General features: G+C 66.9%; 1 protein-coding gene across 15 annotated transcripts; it reads left to right on the plus strand.

Annotated features, from left to right (window-relative positions):
* The first annotated feature begins 1,009 nt into the window (after nucleotides 1–1,009).
* On the plus strand, nucleotides 1,010–17,469 carry ABCA7 (ATP binding cassette subfamily A member 7). 15 transcript variants are annotated; one of them, XM_032304678.1, is made up of 46 exons: nucleotides 1,010–1,111; nucleotides 1,201–1,294; nucleotides 1,490–1,631; nucleotides 1,714–1,826; nucleotides 1,959–2,035; nucleotides 2,393–2,473; nucleotides 2,684–2,894; nucleotides 2,980–3,119; nucleotides 3,395–3,511; nucleotides 3,696–3,866; nucleotides 4,144–4,361; nucleotides 4,535–4,711; nucleotides 4,892–5,114; nucleotides 5,249–5,470; nucleotides 5,545–5,746; nucleotides 6,032–6,142; nucleotides 6,412–6,583; nucleotides 6,859–6,990; nucleotides 7,088–7,227; nucleotides 7,438–7,575; nucleotides 7,776–7,960; nucleotides 8,046–8,118; nucleotides 8,431–8,633; nucleotides 8,857–8,917; nucleotides 9,125–9,229; nucleotides 9,308–9,453; nucleotides 9,688–9,812; nucleotides 9,887–9,982; nucleotides 10,156–10,443; nucleotides 10,588–10,620; nucleotides 10,704–10,881; nucleotides 10,966–11,135; nucleotides 11,510–11,687; nucleotides 11,918–12,033; nucleotides 12,348–12,492; nucleotides 12,576–12,699; nucleotides 13,490–13,619; nucleotides 13,694–13,814; nucleotides 13,888–13,950; nucleotides 14,922–15,028; nucleotides 15,303–15,444; nucleotides 15,840–15,974; nucleotides 16,056–16,159; nucleotides 16,389–16,481; nucleotides 16,851–17,091; nucleotides 17,183–17,469. In XM_032304678.1, the coding sequence occupies exons 1-46, from the start codon at nucleotides 1,046–1,048 to the stop codon at nucleotides 17,330–17,332; spliced, it is 6,459 nt and encodes a 2,152-aa protein (XP_032160569.1). In that variant the 5' UTR covers nucleotides 1,010–1,045; the 3' UTR covers nucleotides 17,333–17,469. The 15 variants fall into 15 exon arrangements, with proteins under 15 accessions (XP_032160569.1, XP_032160579.1, XP_032160493.1 ...); XM_032304688.1 differs by having other exon boundaries at nucleotides 12,402–12,492; XM_032304602.1 differs by having other exon boundaries at nucleotides 16,389–17,091.
* Nucleotides 17,470–17,471: the final 2 nt, after the last annotated feature.

Consider the following 17,471-nt stretch of genomic DNA (forward strand, 5'->3'; position numbering starts at 1 on the left):
GGAAAGGTGAGAGGGTCCCGGGGAGAGAGCCTCGAGGACGCCGGAAGGCGGGGGTGGGTGGGTGGGGAGCAGGTGCCCGGGAATGAGGGGCTGGGGGCGGAGCGCAGGCTCCGCGCCCCGAGAGTGGAGGGCGCCGGAACGGACCGCTCGTTCCCGGAGGAGACTGGGCAGGAGCCTCCCCTGACAGGGGCTTGGCGACATGCACCTGCGGCCCCTCCGCCCGTTAGAGCTCCCACTCGCCCTGCGTCCCAGCTCCCACCTGATGGACAGCAGAGCCCGCAGTGGGGGGCCGGGGGTCCTGGGTGCGAGTTCCGTCCTCGTCCGTGGCCTGGGGCCGGTCCCCGCCTCGGTTCGTCTTCGGTACAACGATGGCCGGATGGACAGTCCAGCCAGAGCTGGACAGTCGTGGCCAAGGTGGGCGTCAGGAACTGCTAGCTCCAGGAGCCCGCACCCCCGCCTCTTCTCCTTACTCATCTTGGGGAGCCTGGGGTTCTTCTCGGCGGGGAACCCCACGTGAGGGGCGCGTAGAGGGGAGCCCTGCCTCCGGCGGACTGACTCTGCTTGTCTCTCTGCGGGGCGGGGCAGGCCCTGCTCCCCGCCGGGCGTGTGAAAGGTTCAGCACGTGTCACCCGGGAAGAGCCGGGGGTGGGGGGTCCTTCGCAGGGCTCGGGATGAGGCCGGGGGCCAGGAACGGGAGGTCCCCAGGGGACCTCGCGTGGAGCCTAGCGACCGCGGGGCGGAGCCGAAGCTCCTCCCCCTGAAGAATTAGTTGACCGCCTTTTGGACGCCCGCCCTGCAGGGAGCGACAGCCCAGGCACCCAATCAGGTGCGAGGACGGCTTCGGGCCGGGCTCCCATTGGCTCACTCTACCCCCAGGGACAGAAGAGACCCTTTAATACTTGCCTGCGGCTTGGCTCCCAGCGGAGCGTCCAGGAGCCCGCGCCATGGGGTGAGGAGTCTGGGGTAGAAGGGGCCAGGATTTGCTCGCAGCCACACCGCACGTCCTCAGGCGGGCGCTCCGTCGTGGGCTCTGTCCGTTCCCACCATGGCCTTCTGGACGCAGCTCATGCTGCTGCTTTGGAAGAATTTCCTGTACCGCAGGAGACAGCCGGTAATGCCAGGACTGATGGGACAGGGCGGAGTGGCCGCGGTGCCCCCCGCTGTCCCTCACTTCCCCCACCTCTTCTGTCCCTCCCCCAGGTCCAGCTCTTGGTGGAGTTGCTGTGGCCTCTCTTTCTCTTCTTCATCCTGGTGGCCGTCCGCCACTCCCACCCCCCACTTGAGCACCACGAATGTAAGCCCCCCAAGGACCAGGCTCTTTTTTGAGGGGGGTGGAGGTAGGCAATGGGCCCCCCATCCACAGGGGCCCCAGTAGGGGTCCAAGAGCACAGACTGGGCATCCAGTTAAAGTCTGAGTGAGCGTGCTGTTGGGGAGGCTGTGGACATGGTGGGGACTCTGGCAAGACCCCCCTGCCCGGCATCCCCACAGGCCATTTCCCCAACAAGCCGCTGCCCTCGGCCGGCACCGTTCCTTGGCTCCAGGGTCTCATCTGCAACTTGAACAACACTTGCTTCCCGCAGCCCACGCCCGCCGAGCAGCCGCGCGTCCTCAGCAACTTCCAGGACTCCCTGTGAGCTGGCGGCAGTGGGTGCGGTGGCCCTGGGCATGGGGGTGTCTGCTGAGACCCCACCTCCTGCTCCCTCTGTCCCCAGGGTCTCCCGGCTCCTGGCAGATGCCCGCACTGTCCTGGGGGGCCCCAGTGCCCACAGAACGCTGGCCAGCCTGGGAAAGCTGATGTCGCTGCTGAGAGCTGCGGGCACACCAGGTGAGGCCGGGCCCTCTGTCTGGGGGGGGGGGGGTGCGTTCTGAGCCTCAATCTGCCCGGCTGTGTAATGGGCACAGGGCGGGGCTGCCTCAGGCCAGGCTTTGCCTAAGGTCCTGTGTGTTCTTCCCTCAGCCCAGCATCAGACAAGTGACCGACTGCAGGACCTCCTGTCCCTGACCACTGAGCTACTGGGGACACTGCTTGGAGAGGTGAGATGCGGTGGTGTGACACCAGGCTGACTCCGGGATGCTGCCCTCAGAAAGTCCCAGGACTTCCCCATCGTGGGGCAGGGGCCTCTGATTCCAGCTTCCAGGCCAGTGCCTGGGCTGTCCCTGGCACCTGGAGTGACGTTCCTTATCCTGTTAGCGCCCAGATAGGCTGTGTCCAGCTGGCACGGGTCCGGCCAGCGAGCCCTAAAATGAGTCCGTGTGCCTTGCAGCCTCCACTTACCTGTTCGTACAACGGGGTCTAAGAGAGTACAGCCCGCACAGAGCATGGCAAAGTGCTCCGCACCTCGTGAGAACTCTGCCAAGGCCAATGTCACCCTGCTTGCTGTCTCTCCCCAGGGGTCCCTGGGGTCTGTGCCTGACCACGCCCGGGAGTCCCTGAGCAGCTTTGTGGAGGCAGCAGAGGACCTGGCCCAGGAGGTAAGAGGCCCCTCATCCTTGCGGACCCCAGCCTGCAAACTGGAAGGGTAGGCTGCCAGGCTGGGGAGGTGACAGGGCAGCCCGGCGCTTCCCCTGGGTAGGTCTTGGGGAGCTTGGGCGGAAGGAGAGAGGGAGGTGCTCCTGGCAGGGTGCCTTGCCCTGGTTAGGCTCAGAACTGGCTACCAGCATCGTCTGGTGACCTCTCTGTAGCTCCTGGCACTGCCCAGCCTGGTGGAGCTCCGGGCACTGCTGCAGAGACCCCAAGGAGCGGGTGGACCCCTGGAGGCTGTGTCCGAGGCCCTCTGCAGTGCCCGGGGGCCCAGCATCCCCGGGGGGCCCTCCCTCAACTGGTACGAGGCCAGCCACCTGAAGGAGTTGGTGGGGCAGGAGCCAGCAGCAGCCCAGCCCGACCACAGCCTGAGTGAGTGAGCCACCGACCTCTGCTCCCAGTCTGGGAAGTGGGGCATTGGGAGTGGAGGCAGGACCTCATGGTGCCCCTGCCCCAGGCCCTGCTTGTGCTGAGCTTGTGGGGTCCCTGGAGTCTCACCCACTGTCCCGCCTGCTCTGGAGGCGTCTGAAGCCGCTGGTCCTGGGGAAAGTCCTGTTTACACCCAACACTGCCTTCACCAGGCAGCTCATGGCCCAGGTAAGGGCAGGAGGGGTCCTGGGCCCCGCCCCCAGCCCAGGGAGCACGGGCCAGGCCAGAGGGAGGGCCCTGCCCCCGAGGCTCCCTGAGGTGGGCTGTGGAAGCAGGGATTTGAACGAGTTAGAGTCTGCCAGGTGGCAGGGAGAGGGACAGTGTGGGCTGGGGGTCAGAGGTGCCGTGGAGACAGAGGAAGCCGCGGGGGAGGGGTAGGTCTTCGGAGGAGATGAGAGTCCAGGAGGGCTTGCCTGGCGAGTCTCTTGGTGCCCCCTCCCCAGGTGAACCGGACCTTCCAGGAGCTGGCTCTGCTGAAGGACGTCCAGGAGGTGTGGGGTACGCTGGGACCCCAGCTCTTTGACTTCCTGAATGACAGCACGAACCTGGCGATGATGCAGGTCCGCAGATGGAGGCCAGCTGGCAGACTCGCCCCCAGCCTCCCCGGGCACTTCCTCCCTGCCCAAGATGTGGGCGGAGAGCAGGGCAGGGCCTCCTGGGCAGGTGTGAGGAGGCGGGGATGAGGCGAGGAGTGATCCGCCCAGAGCGCCCTGTGCCGACTCCCCCTCCCTCACCCCTCCCCAGAGGCTCCTGCGAGCTGGGGACAGAGGAAGGACGCGGCCGGGGGGATCTGGAGGCCAGGCCCGGGCCAAGGCCCTGCTGGCCTTTCTGGACCCCCACGGGGAAGGCTACACCTGGCGGGAGGCCCATGCCGACGTGGGCCACGTGGTGGGCATGCTGGGCCGCGTGGTGGAGGTGAGGGGCCGACCTCCGGGGAGCTCTGTCTGGTGGTGAGGAAGGGCCCGACCTGTGGTGATCCAAGGGCGGAGGCCAGCCCAGGGAGGGGGACCAGACTGGGGCGGTGGCTCCTCCTAGGAAAGCCTGAGGATGGACACGGCCTGGGCCTTGCCGAGACCTGATGGAGCTGGGCTGCGCCCCAGGCTCCGAGGGAGGAGCCCTGCCCGACCCCTCCTCCCCCACCCCGCAAGGGCGGCCCCGGGCACCCAGGACCCACGCCCGGGCCCTCCCCCAGTGTGTCACCCTGGACAAGCTGGAGGTGGCACCCTCAGAGGCCGCCCTGGTGGCACGGGCGCTGGAGCTGCTGGCAGAGCGCCGCTTCTGGGCCGGCATCGTCTTCCTGGGGCCTGAGGAACGTCGGGACCGCGCACAGCCCCGGGGTCCCGGCCACGTGCGGGTCAAGATCCGCATGGACATCGATGCTGTCACAAGAACCAACAAGATCAGGGACAGGTGTGGGCGGGGCCGGGTGTGGGCGGGGCTTGGGGGGCCGTCGGGTCTAGGGGAGACCGGGATGCGCAGAGCCGGGCGGATGGGGGGGTGGGGGGGGAGCCTTGGACCAGCTGGGGTCTGCGGTGGGTGGGGCACGGGCTTCTCCCTGCAGCCGACCGCCCCGCCCCCTGCAGGTTCTGGGACCCCGGCCCGGCCGCCGACCCCTTGAGGGACCTGCGCTACGTGTGGGGTGGCTTCGTGTACCTGCAGGACCTGCTGGAGCGCGCGGCGGTGCGTGTGCTCAGCGGCCGCGAGCCCCGGGCCCGCCTCTTCCTGCAGCAGATGCCGTACCCCTGCTTCGTGGATGACGCGTGAGCGCCCGCCCCGCACCCCCTCCCCCAGGCGACACGTCTCAGGCTGGGACCCGGCGCGTGCCGTCGGGCTGCCAGCCGCCGCTCGAGCGGGACCTCTCCCTGTGCCCGGGAGCGGGCGGGGCTGGGGCCGCTGCGCGCCGGGTCTCTGGCCGCCCCCTCAGCCGCCCCCTGCCTCAGGTTCCTGCGCGTCCTGAGCCGGTCGCTGCCGCTCTTCCTGACGCTGGCCTGGATCTACTCGGTGGCGCTGACGGTGAAGGCGGTGGTGCGCGAGAAGGAAACCAGGCTGCGCGGCACCATGCAGGCCATGGGGCTGGGCCGCGCCGTGCTGTGGCTCGGCTGGTTCCTCAGCTGCCTGGCGCCCTTCCTGCTCAGCACCGCGCTGCTCGTGCTGGTGCTCAAGGTGCGCGCACCGCAGCCTCGCCGGCCACGGGGCGGGAGCGCGCGCACGATCGCAGGCCAGGGGCGCCCGGCGGAGGTGCGCGCCCCAGGCCGTCCCGCAGCCTGACCCAGGCTGGCTGTCTGTGGCCCCTGCAGCTCGGGGACATCCTCCCCTACAGCCACCCGGCCGTGGTCTTCCTGTTCCTGGCGGCTTTCGCCGTGGCCACCGTGGTCCAGAGCTTCCTTCTGACCGCCTTCTTCTCCCGCGCCAACCTGGCGGCCGCCTGCGGAGGCCTCGCCTACTTCGTGCTCTACCTGCCCTATGTGCTGTGCGTGGCCTGGCGGGACCAGCTGCCTGCGGGTGGTCTGGTGGCTGCGGTGAGACCCGGGCTGGGCCGAGGGCGGGGCGCGCTGGGCGGGGCCCCTCACTAACGCACCTGCCCCCTCCGCAGAGCCTTCTGTCTCCTGTGGCCTTTGGGTTCGGCTGCGAGAGCCTGGCGCTGCTGGAGGAGCAGGGCGAGGGCGCGCAGTGGCACAACATGGGCACTGGGCCTGCGGCCGACGTCTTCAGCTTGGCGCAAGTTTCTGGCATTCTGCTGCTGGATGCCGCGCTCTATGGCCTCGCCACGTGGTACCTCGAGGCCGTCTGCCCAGGTGGGCCCTAAGGGCGGGGTAGGGACTCCTCCCGAGCCTGCGGCAGGGAGGCGGGGCTGAGGGGCGTGGTGGGGGCGGGGCTTCAGGGCTCTTTGGTACCTGGAGGCGAGGCAGGTGAGAGGGTGGTGCCCCACCCCTGCATCCAGGCCCACGTGGCCCCATCGGAGGGATGGCCTGAGGCGGGCAGATGGGGTCTCCTGCCTGCATGCCCCGGTGCCAGGCGTATGGCCAGAAGGCGGCACACTCCATGGGCTCAAGAGGCGACTGAGCACCGCTTCCCTCCAGGCCAGTACGGGATCCCCAAACCGTGGAACTTTCCCTTTCGGAGGAGCTATTGGTTTGGAGCTCCTTCTCCCAAGGGTTCCTCCCCACCTGCCACCCCGAAGGACCCAAAAGGTGAGGCACAAAGGGACCTAACAGCCGCTTCCCTGTCCCTATCCCCCGAGTCCTGTAAAGACCCACGGTCCTGCAAACCCCAATCCTCTGGCTATCTCCATCTACCCGGGCTCCCCGGGTTGCCCCTAGTCCCTGAAGACTGCAGCCTGATAGGTCACTGACTCTACAGACCGGCTTTCATGGCCTCACGGGTCCACCAGACCCCCCCCCAACCTCCGCCCCTCCCCCAGCCTAGGGCTCCCACGGTTGAGCCTTCTGTCCTTCCACAGTGCTGATGGAAGAGGTACCCCCGGGCCTGATCCCAGGAGTCTCTATACGGGGCCTGGAGAAGCACTTTCCCGGCAACCCGCAGCCGGCCCTGCGGGGGCTCAGCCTGGACTTCTACCAGGGCCAGATCACTGCCTTGCTGGGCCACAATGGAGCCGGCAAGACGACCACACTGTGAGCAGCCTACGCGCTCCTACTCGCCCCCCACCGAGCCTGTTTGCACATCTGCTCAATGGGAGAGGCATCTGGGTCTCTACCAGGGGGGCAGGACCCCCAGTTCATTCTGGGTACACAATAGGCAGGTAACCTATGGGCTCCAAGCCTGTCAGTTTCCCTCCTCTGCAAAGTGGAGGCATGTGGTAGGTGCGATGGTAGTAGGTGCCTTCTGAGTGCTTTGGCCCCTTCTCTGGGGGTCTCCATTTCCTCCTCTGAGACCCCTACATCCCCAGGTCCATCCTGAGTGGCCTCTTTCCTCCAACCCGGGGCTCCGCCTGCATCCTGGGCTATGATGTCCAGTCCAGCATGGAAGCCATCCGGCCCCACCTGGGCGTCTGCCCGCAGTACAACGTGCTGTTTGACATGTGGGTCTCAGAGGGCTTGGGGTGTGGCTTGGGAGGAGGCTGGGTGCTCTTGGGACTCTGCCTGCCACAGGGGCCGCTGTGTTCTCTCTGACTGCAGGCTGACCGTGGATGAGCACATCTGGTTCTACGGGCGGCTGAAGGGTCTGAGTGCGGCTGCTGTGCGCCCCGAGCAGGCCCGTCTCCTGCAGGATGTGGGGCTCGTCCCCAAGTCGGGGGCCCAGACACGCCACCTCTCTGGTGAGCCTAGCCCAGGGAGGAGCCTCCGGGGGGGCCGAGATGAGGCTGGGGGAGGGGAGTGGAGTCGTTATCCCAAGGGCGGAGTGAGGCCAGAGGCGACGCCGATCTGGGGGACCCAGAGGGTGGAGGAAGGGGCCTGAAGACAGCAGCCCTGCCCGAGACGGTGGGGGCGTCATGCTGGGACACCCACCCCTGTCTCTGCCCACCCAGGCGGGATGCAGAGGAAGCTCTCAGTGGCCATCGCCTTTGTGGGTGGCTCCCGGGTCGTGATCCTAGATGAGCCCACAGCTGGCGTGGACCCTGCTTCCCGGCGCAGCATTTGGGAGCTGCTGCTCAAATACCGGGAAGGTAAGAGTCAGGAGGCCCAAGGTCCCCCTGGATTCTGTTCCAGGGGCTAGAAAGTTTCCAGTGAAAAAGTGCTTGGAATAGGGTTTTGAGGGATGGATAGGAGTTGGATGCACGGGGCAGGCAACTCCTGGCAGTGGCCACAGCTTGGGCATAGACTTCACATACTGGTGGTATACGTGGCTGGGGTTGCCGTTGCCCAGGTCGCACACTGATCCTTTCCACCCACCACCTGGATGAGGCAGAGCTGCTAGGAGACCGTGTGGCTGTGGTGGCAGGAGGCCGCTTGTGCTGCTGCGGTTCCCCGCTCTTCCTGCGCCGTCACCTTGGCTCCGGCTACTATCTGACGTTGGTGAAGGCTCCCGTGTCCCTGGCCGCCAGCAGCAAGGTGAGGGCTGGAGCTGCCCTCTGAGCTGTGACCGCCACTGCTCCAGCCCCAGTGGCCGTGGCAGCTGGTGCCCCTCTGCCCACAGGGGAAGCCGGACCTGGAGGAGAGCGTAGATGCCGGGCAGAAGAGGGAGCCGGTCAGCTGGGGTGGCACAGCTGGTGAGACCTGGCGGGTGCTCCTCAGGGGAGGGCCAGGGCAGCGGGCTCCCTGACTGTTACCTGGACCCTTGACCTTGGACCCTGACTTGGACCCGAATCCTGGCCCCTGCCTTTAACCCAGCCTTGGCTACCACTGACCCCTGACCGCATGTGGACTTCCGGCCCCACCTCAGGTCCCCTTGCCCTTGGTGGCTCACCCTAACCTCCCCCCGCCTGCGGAGATGGGCTTCTCAGGGACCAGCCCTACCCCGTCCCCAAGGAGAGCGGCCGCCTACTGCGCCAGCGCCCTTGACGCGCCGCCCTGCCCACCAGGTGTGTCCGGGCTGCTGTCCCTTGTGCAGCAGCTGGTGCCCGGGGCGCGGCTGGTGAGGGAGCTGCCCCATGAGCTGGTGCTAGTGCTGCCCTACGGGGGTGCTGTGGACGGCAGCTTTGCCAGGCTTTTCTGGGAAGTGGACCAGCGGCTGGAGGAGCTGGGGCTGGCCGGCTACGGGATCTCGGACACCAGCCTGGAAGAGGTGCGGCTGCTGGAGGGAGGGCTGCCTGGAGGAGGAGGCAGCCTTGGAGGGAGGAGGAGAGGCCTGCTCAGGGTTGTCAGCCCGTCCCAGGGAGGAGGAGGGGCACCTGCAGGGGACCAGAGGCTGGGAGCCTCCTCGGGAGGCCTGGGGACCCACAGTGTCTTAGGAGTGGGTGGCTCTCTGCTGTGGGGTCCCAGGCTGAGCCCCTGCTCTGTGTCCCCAGATCTTCCTGAAGGTGGTACAAGATTGTGCTGCGGCCACAGACCCGGAGGATGCGGCCACAGGTCCCTGCCCTTGACCCCTAACCCCAGTCCAGAGTTGCACTTGACTTTAGGTCAAATCCCCATCCTTGGTGCGGTCTGACCCAAGGCAGAGCCTTGACCTCCACCCCTCATTCCTGAACCCCTCTGCCTGTGACCCTTGACCTTGACTCAGAGCCTAGGCTGAACGGTAGCCCTGGAGCCTGACCCTCACCCCTGCCGGCCCCACAGGGGGTAGCCACAGGCAGAACCCAGGCCCAGGCCGCATTCGCCCAGATGTGACCACACAGCTCAAGATCCTCCCTGAGCAGTCCATCTCGGAAGACGGGGAGCGTGGTGAGCTATCCCGCCCTGATCCGGGGGCCCCTCCCTGGCCACTACGGCGGGAGCACTGACCCCCCCCATCCCCCACAGCTCTGTCTGCCCCAGAGACGCAGGCCCTGCGGGGCTCTGCACAGCCCCGGGTGTGGGGCTGGGCACTGACCCGCCAACAGCTCCGGGCCCTGCTTCTCAAGCGCTTTCTGCTTGCCCGCCGCAGCCGCCGTGGCCTGTTTGCACAGGTGAGGGGGGCTGGGCCCCAGAGAGCGCGTGGGAGACCTGGGGGGCCTGGTGTCTGTGACGGTCGCCCGCTCAGGGACCTCATCTGACTGGTTAACCCCAGAAGTCTCCCCCAGTCTGAGCACCTTTACTGAGAGTAGTGGGGAGCCATGGATGGTTCTAGAGCAGGAGCAAGGAAGGACACCGGCAAGCCTGGAGGGGACGGCAGGGAGGCAGCTGACGGGCCTGTCCTCCAGATCGTGCTGCCTGCCCTCTTCGTGGGGCTGGCGCTGGTGTTCAGTCTCATCGTGCCTCCTTTCGGACACTACCCGGCTCTGCGGCTCAGTCCCAGCATGTATGGTGCCCAGGTGTCCTTCTTCAGGTGGGTATAGACCAGAGGGGCCTGGAGCCTGGCGGGCCAGGGGCACAGACCTGACTCTGAGCCGCGCCCCACAGTGACGACGCTCCTGGGAGCCCGGAGCGCGCCCGCCTGCTGGAGATGCTGCTGGAGGAGGCAGGGCTGGAGGCCGCCCCGGGGAACGGCTCTACCAGGTGGGGCCCGTCGGCCTGAACCTCGTCCCTCTGGGGCCCCAGGTTGTCTCTCCGGGCCTTGGCCAGTCGGCCTTGAGGGTGTTTGGAGCATCCCGGGTCCACCTGGGAGCTGGAGCGACCACGGCTCCGAGCCTCTGGAAGGCTCAGTGCCCACAGCCCTCCCCCCTCCCCAGGATGCGCGAGTGCCCAGCGCCCGCTGTCTGCCGGTTTTGGGTGCCTGAAGTGCCCGCGGGTGTTGCTGAGGTCCTGACCAGCGGAAACTGGACCCCGGAGTCCCCGTCCCCAGCCTGCCGGTGCAGCCAGCCTGGTGCCCGGCGCCTGCTGCCCGACTGCCCCGCTGCGGCCGGTGGCCCCCCCCCGCCCCAGGCGCTGGCCGGCTCTGGGGAGGTGGTGCAGAACCTGACGGGCCGGAACCTGTCCGACTTCCTGGTGAAGACCTACCCGCGCCTGGTCAGGCAGGGGTGAGCGCTTGGGCCCCCAAGCCAGGAGGTCAGGGCGGGGGGCCTCCCCTCACTTCTGCTGCCTCTGCGGCCCCCAGCATCGTGCGCCGCGTCTGCCCCACTCCCATCGCCCATCCCGAATCTGCCTTTCTGCCTCTCCTGCAGCCTGAAGACCAAGAAGTGGGTGAATGAGGTCAGGTGAGGAGGGCCCCGTCCCTGCGCGCTCCGCCCGCCCCACCCCCGGGCCTTCACCTGCTACCCCCTGCCCCACCGCCCCACAGGTATGGGGGCTTCTCCCTGGGGGGCCGAGACCCAGGCCTGCCCTCGGGCCAGGAGGTGAGTCGCTCGGTGGAGCAGCTGCGGGTGCTGCTGGACCCCGCGCCGGGCGGGGCCCTCGACCGCATCCTGAACAGCCTCGCCGTGTGGGCTCACAGCCTCGACGCGGAGGACAGTCTCAAGGTGGGCCGCGGGCGCCGCAGGCCGCTGGCTGGGGGGCCAGGCACATGGCCTGTGCCCTGACCGCTGGGCCCTGCCCGCCCCTAGATCTGGTTCAACAACAAGGGCTGGCACGCCATGGTCGCCTTTCTCAACAGAGCCAACAACGCCATCCTCCGCGCCCAGCTGCCCCTGGGCCCTGCCCGCCGCGCCCACAGCATCACCACGCTCAACCACCCCCTGAACCTCACCAAGGAGCAGCTGTCGGAGGCTGCGCTGTGCGTGCCCCCCCCTCCCGTGCACGCCCCCCTCCTCCCCTGTGCACACCTCCCTTCCCCCTGTGCGTGCCCCCCCCCCCCCGTGCACGCCCCCTCCTCCCCTGTGCACCGCTTTTCTTCTGTGCACTCTCCCCTGCTGAGCTGCCCGGTTATCCTGAGCAGAGGGAGCTAGAATGGGACCCTGACCCACTCTTGCTGTGCATATAGGCCTGGGGAATAAGACCCCATCAGGCTCAGTGGGCTCCAGGCTCCCCGGACAGCCCACGTAGCTCTGCCCTAAATGGTTCCACTCATCTCCCTGACCAGGTCACGGACCTGTGTCCCCTCAGGGTTGGGCAGAGCTCTCTGAACAGCCCCTGCACCCTTGCCCACAGGATGGCCTCATCGGTGGACGTGCTTGTCTCCATCTGTGTGGTGTTCGCCATGTCTTTCGTCCCGGCCAGCTTCACCCTCATTCTCATTGAGGAGCGCATCACCCGGGCCAAACACCTGCAGTTTATGGGGGGCCTGCCTCCCACTCTTTACTGGCTCAGCAACTTCCTCTGGGACATGGTGCGGGGAATGCTTGGAGGGGTGGGGATCTGGCCGCCTCTCACCACTGCCCCTTTCTGGCCCCTTCTGGTCAGGCCCTTGTCCAGGATGGCCTGGGTGCCGTCTTGGGGCAGGTGGAGACTTTGTGTCCTGCCACCAGAAGCACAGGGAGGTTGGGATGGGCCACCGGGATGAGGATGGCAGTTGCCGCTCTTGCAGACTGAGGGCAGCGATCACCATCTCCAATGCAGTGTAACTACTTGGTGTCAGCGTGCGTCGTCGTGCTCATCTTCCTGGCCTTCCAGCAGAGGGCGTACGTGGCCCCTGCCAACCTGCCGGCCCTCCTGCTGCTGTTACTGCTCTATGGGTGAGGCCTCCCCAGGGCCCCAGGGCCGAGTCTTACTGACCACCCCCCCCCCCCCCCCCCCCCGCCGGCACCTAATACTGTCAAGGGGCACTGGACTCCATACCAGCTCCCAGGGAGACAACGTGCTGGTCTGAGCTGAGCCCAAGCCTAATCTAAACTAATGATGTGCCAAGGTGGCCTTAAAAGCCCATCTCCACACCCACTACCCCCCCCCCCCCATTAGCAGCGGCACGATGGGAGGGCAGCTCCCTATTCCTCTTAGAGCTGCCTAGCCTCCGATCATGTGGTCACCGGTGGCTCCTGTGACCCCGCAGCTGGTCGATCACGCCGCTCATGTACCCTGCCTCCTTCTTCTTCTCCGTGCCCAGCACGGCCTACGTGGTGCTCACCTGTGTCAACCTCTTCATCGGCATCAATGGCAGCATGGCCACCTTCGTGCTTGAGCTCTTCTCTGATCAGGTGTGGCCCTGCCTCAGGCTGGGACTGGGTTGGGGCGTTGGCCTCAGCCCCTGAGCCACGTCCCTTTTCCTGTCCCCGAGCAGAAGCTGCAGGACGTCAGCCGGATCCTGAGACAGGTCTTCCTGATCTTCCCCCACTTCTGCCTGGGCCGGGGGCTCATCGACATGGTGCGGAACCAGGCCATGGCTGATGCCTTTGAGCGCTTGGGTGAGAATATCCCTCTAGGTGGGGGAAGTGCCAGTCAGTTACACGGGGTAGGGACAAACAGCAGCCCCAGGACAAGAACTAGACATCTTAGGTGGCTCCAACTTTGAGTCAAGTTAGAAGTACAGAAAGCAGCCATAAAAACTAATTCTGGGGACGCCTGGGTGGCTCAGTTGGTTGGGCGGCTGCCTTCGGCTCAGGGCATGATCCCAGCGTTCTGGGATCGAGTCCCACATCGGGCTCCTTGCTCGGCAAGGAGCCTGCTTCTCCCTCTGCCTCTAGCCTGCCACTCTGTCTGCCTGTGCTTGCGCTCTGTATCTCTCTCTCTAACAAATAAATAAAATCTTTAAAAAAAAAAAAAAAACTAATTCTGTCTTGGGTCATATCACAAGAGGTCCAAGGCACTAAATAAAGGAGATGAAGATAGGACTGTTTTCTAGGTCAGCTGGAGTGCAGTTGAGGGAACCATCCCATTCTTGGTCCTTTTTCTAAAGAACTCAAGGTGACTGGGACGGGGAGGAGCCCAGAAGCCAACTCCACCCCCTCATGACCTAATTCCTCCTTCTTTTTTTTTCTTTTTTTTTTTTTTAAAGATTTTACTTATTTGCTTGACAGATCACAAGTAGGCAGAGAGGCAGGCAGAGAGAGAGGGGGAAGCAGACTTCCTGCAGAGCAGAGAGCCCGATGAAGGGCTTGACCCCAGGACCCTGAGATCACGAGCCAAGTCGAAGGCAGAGGCTTAACCCACTGAGCCACCCAGGCGCCCCCTAATTCCTCCTTCTTATCCCCACAGGAGATGGGCAGTTCCAGTCACCCTTGCGCTGGGAGGTGGTCGGCAAGAATCTCTCGGCCATGGCGGTGCAGGGGCCGCTCTTCCTCCTGTGCGCGCTCCTGCTGCAGCATGGCCGACGCCTCTTGCCGCAGTCAGTGGGGCTCGGGGGTGGGGGCTGGGAGGGGCCGGGGCCAGCTCTGGGCTCACAGACATCTCTGTCCTCAGACCCCAGCCCGGGTCGCTGCACCCCCTGGGGGACGAGGATGACGACGTGGCCCGAGAGCGGGAACGGGTGGTCCAAGGCGACACCCAGGGGGACGTGTTGGTGCTGAGAGACCTGACCAAGGTGGGTGCAGAATGCTGGGTTTGGGGGTTCCCCCGGCCCACCCACCTTTCTCAGGGCCCTGAATTCCCCCCAGGTGTACCATGGGCAGAGGACACCAGCTGTCGACCGCCTGTGCCTGGGGATCCCCCCTGGTGAGGTGAGGGCCCAGGGCGGAGGTCCCGGGGCAGGGGCCGTGAGCGGCTGCCCCACGGTGTACCTGCCCCCCGCTTACTGAACACCTGGTCTGCGCCTGCTGCCCTTTGCTGAGCAACGGCTGACTGCCGACATCTGAGTTCCTACTTTGTGCCAGTGCACTCTCAGCAAGCACCCACTGCATGCTTCCCTTTCTTGAGACCTACTGTGTGCAGGAAGGTATTAGAGAGCCTCTACTGAGATGCACCAAATTATTACCGCGCACCGGGGTGCCCACGCATGCGCCACTAACCTTAGTCAAGCCCCTGCCATGGGTCAGTGGTGGAGGACCAAGTCTCGTGCTGAGCCCGTGTCTATACGTGTATACAGGGGAGTGCCGAATGCCCCCTCGGTGAGGGTCGACTTCTGGCAAGCCTAACAGTACTTAGTGAGCCCCTGTTGTATACGGACCTGTAGCAAGCGCCTGCTCACAGCCAGCGTTTATCAGGCCCGTGCCCGGTACCTTTCACCTTCCAGACCTGCGATGGCCAGCGGTTGTGCTGAGAGCCGGGTCTCGGCCACCTGCCTGGGGCCAGCACAGCCCTGCAAATGCACGGGGACCTGGTGCTGGTCGCTGCCGCTGTGCTTTCTCCAGCGCCTGGTGCGCGCCGGCCAACCGCTCGACCCGGGAGGGGCCGGCCCCAGCCCAAGCGCTGCGCCCACCGTGGCGGGAGGCATTCCCAAGTGTCCGGCCCCGCTACTAACGGAGCGCTTGCTGTGCCCGGTCTTTACGGGACACCTACCCGGTACCGGCGTTGGTGAACTACAGCCACCCTTCCCTGCCACGCGACAGCTTTACGGCCACCTGCACAGCCCAGTGCCGCTCCCAGGGGTCCCCCTTGCTCACAGCCCTCCTGCACTGGGACCCCCCCGGGAATTAGCAGCACCAGGACAGAGCCGGGGCCTTGCTGAGTGCCGTCTGTGGGGCGCCCGCAGTGTTTTGGTCTGCTGGGAGTGAACGGAGCTGGGAAAACCTCCACATTCCGCATGGTGACTGGGGACACGCTGCCCAGCGGTGGGGAGGCCACACTGGCAGGCCACAGGTGAGGGGGCTTGGGTGGGGTGGGGGTGGCCCCCAGCCTCGTCGGTCCCCACCCCGTCCTCTCCCAAGCAGGGACTGTGCTTCAACAGCGCAGGCGTGTCCCACCAGCCCTGAGCCCTGTGTCCGCACAACACGGCATGTGGTCTGCGCTCTGCCTCTTACCCTATGCCTCTTAGCATAGCGATCCAGGGTGCGTGGCCCTGAGGCCTCCGCCCCCGACCCCCAGCGTGGCCCAGGCCAAGCCAGTTCCCTGAGCCCCCGGTCCCCTCCCCCAGTGTGGCCCGGGAGCCGGCGTCTGCGCACCGCCACATGGGTTACTGCCCTCAGTCGGATGCCATCTTCGAGCTGCTGACGGGCCGCCAGCACCTGGAGCTGTTCGCGCGCCTACGCGGTGTTCCCGAGACGCAGGTTGCCCAGGTGACCCCCCACCCCGGGTTCGCAGCCCCACCCTGGCCCTCCTTGGCCAGGCCCAGAGTCCAGGTCCCCTCCCCACCGTAAGGCGCCTGCTGCCCCCCAGCTCCTATACTCTGGAGAGTGGCACCCCGCAGGCTGTGTGCCCTGCTTCCTCTTCCAGCTGACTTTCCCAGCCTGCCCACTCTGGCCTTGACCCCACCTCCCACGGAGGGCTTCTGGTTTCTCTGCCTCTGGGTCAGGTCTGGTCCCTTCGTCCTCCTGGCTCCTCCCCTCTTACTTACCTTCCCCCCACCGTCTGCCAGCGCCTCCCAACGCTCACTGCCCCCTTCCAGTTCAGTGACCCCCCCATGCTCACCGCCCCTGTCCCGAGACCGTCTCCCACTCCGTCTGCCCCACAGACGGCGAGCCTGGGCCTGGAGCGCCTGGGGCTCCTGCAGTCCGCGGACCAACCTGCGGGCACCTACAGTGGAGGCAACAAGAGGAAGCTGGCCACAGCCGTGGCACTGGTGGGGGACCCCGCTGTGGTCTTTTTGGTGCGTGGGGGCGGGCCTGGGGCGGGGCCTGGGGGGAGGACTGGGACTCCGCTTATGGCATCTCCCCCTGCACCCCCCAAGGACGAGCCGACCACCGGCATGGACCCCAGCTCTCGGCGCTTTCTCTGGAACAGCCTCCTGGCCGTCGTGCGGGAGGGCCGCTCCGTGGTGCTTACGTCACACAGGTGGGTCCCGCTGGGGACGCTCCAGGCTGAGGGTCAAGATGGTGCAGGCCCAGGGGAGGGAGGTGGACCCCGCGGTCAGAGCGCAGGGGCCGGGGAGATGGAGTGGCCTTGACCTTTGCGGGGAGGACGCCGACCACGGTGAGAGCCGACCGCTGGGACAGGGTGGTCTGGGCTGGAGGTGAGGTCCCGGCGGGGGGCGCAGGAGCTGACGGCGCGGGGCTCCTGGCAGCATGGAGGAGTGCGAGGCCCTGTGCACGCGCCTGGCCGTCATGGTGAACGGGCGGTTCCGCTGTCTGGGCAGCACGCAGCACCTCAAGAACAGGTGCGTGGGGCCCGGCGTGGGGGGTGGGGGTGCAGGCGGGGCCAGAGGAGCCCCCGACACGCGGCCGCGCGAAGCCCACTCGGCCCCCACGGACTGCGGGGGAGACGTGAACCAGGGAGCCCGGCAGGGCCCGCGCAGGTGCGGGGCGGGGCGGGGGGGGTGGTGGAAGAGGGGGGTGCCAGGGGGCGGGGCCTGTGTGGGCGGGGCCAGGGGAGGAGTCTGTGCCTGGGCGCGGCCCTGGGGGGGAGGGGGTGCGGGCCGGGGGTCGGAAGGGGCCTGGGGACCGAGGCCGGTCCGGGGATGGGCGCGTGGCGGCGGCCGGCGGACTCTGAGCGCACGCAGCAGCCGCAGACCCGCCCCCCACCCCAGGTTCGGAGCCGGCCACACGCTGACCCTGCGGGTGCCCGCCGCCCGGTCCGAGTCGGCGCTGGCCCTCGTGGGGACCGCGTTCCCCGGGGCCGAGCTGCGCGAGGCGCACGGCAGCCGCCTGCGCTTCCAGCTGCCGCCGGGAGGGCGCTGCGCCCTGTCCCGCGTCTTCGGGGAGCTGGCGGCGCGCGGGGCGGAGCACGGCGTGGAGGACTTCTCCGTGAGCCAGACCACCTTAGAGGAGGTAGGAGGTGACCGCGGCGCCTGGATGGAGCTGGGGGGGTGCCGAGGGCCGGGCGCTGGGGCTGACCTCCCCTCCGGCCGCCCGCCCCTAGGTGTTCTTGAACTTCTCCAAGGACCAGGGGAATGAGGAGGACCACAGGCCGGAGGCCGGAGGCCGGAGGGGCCCTGCGCCACGCCCACAGCTTCCCGGACTCATCGCTGGATTCCTGGAGGACCCCAGCATGGCCGAGTCGGTCCTCTGAGCCCCCCTCATGGGAGGGGTCTGCGGGAGATGCTGGGAGGGCCGGGGTTTGGGGCGGGGACCCAGGCCCTCAGAGGACCCACTGCCCTGGGGGAAATAAAGAGAATTTGTGGCGTGAAACTGTGTCTGGGTGTCAGGCT

Source organism: Mustela erminea, chromosome 1 (assembly GCF_009829155.1).
Source record: "Mustela erminea isolate mMusErm1 chromosome 1, mMusErm1.Pri, whole genome shotgun sequence".
In the NCBI taxonomy this organism is placed as follows: Eukaryota; Metazoa; Chordata; class Mammalia; order Carnivora; family Mustelidae; genus Mustela; species Mustela erminea.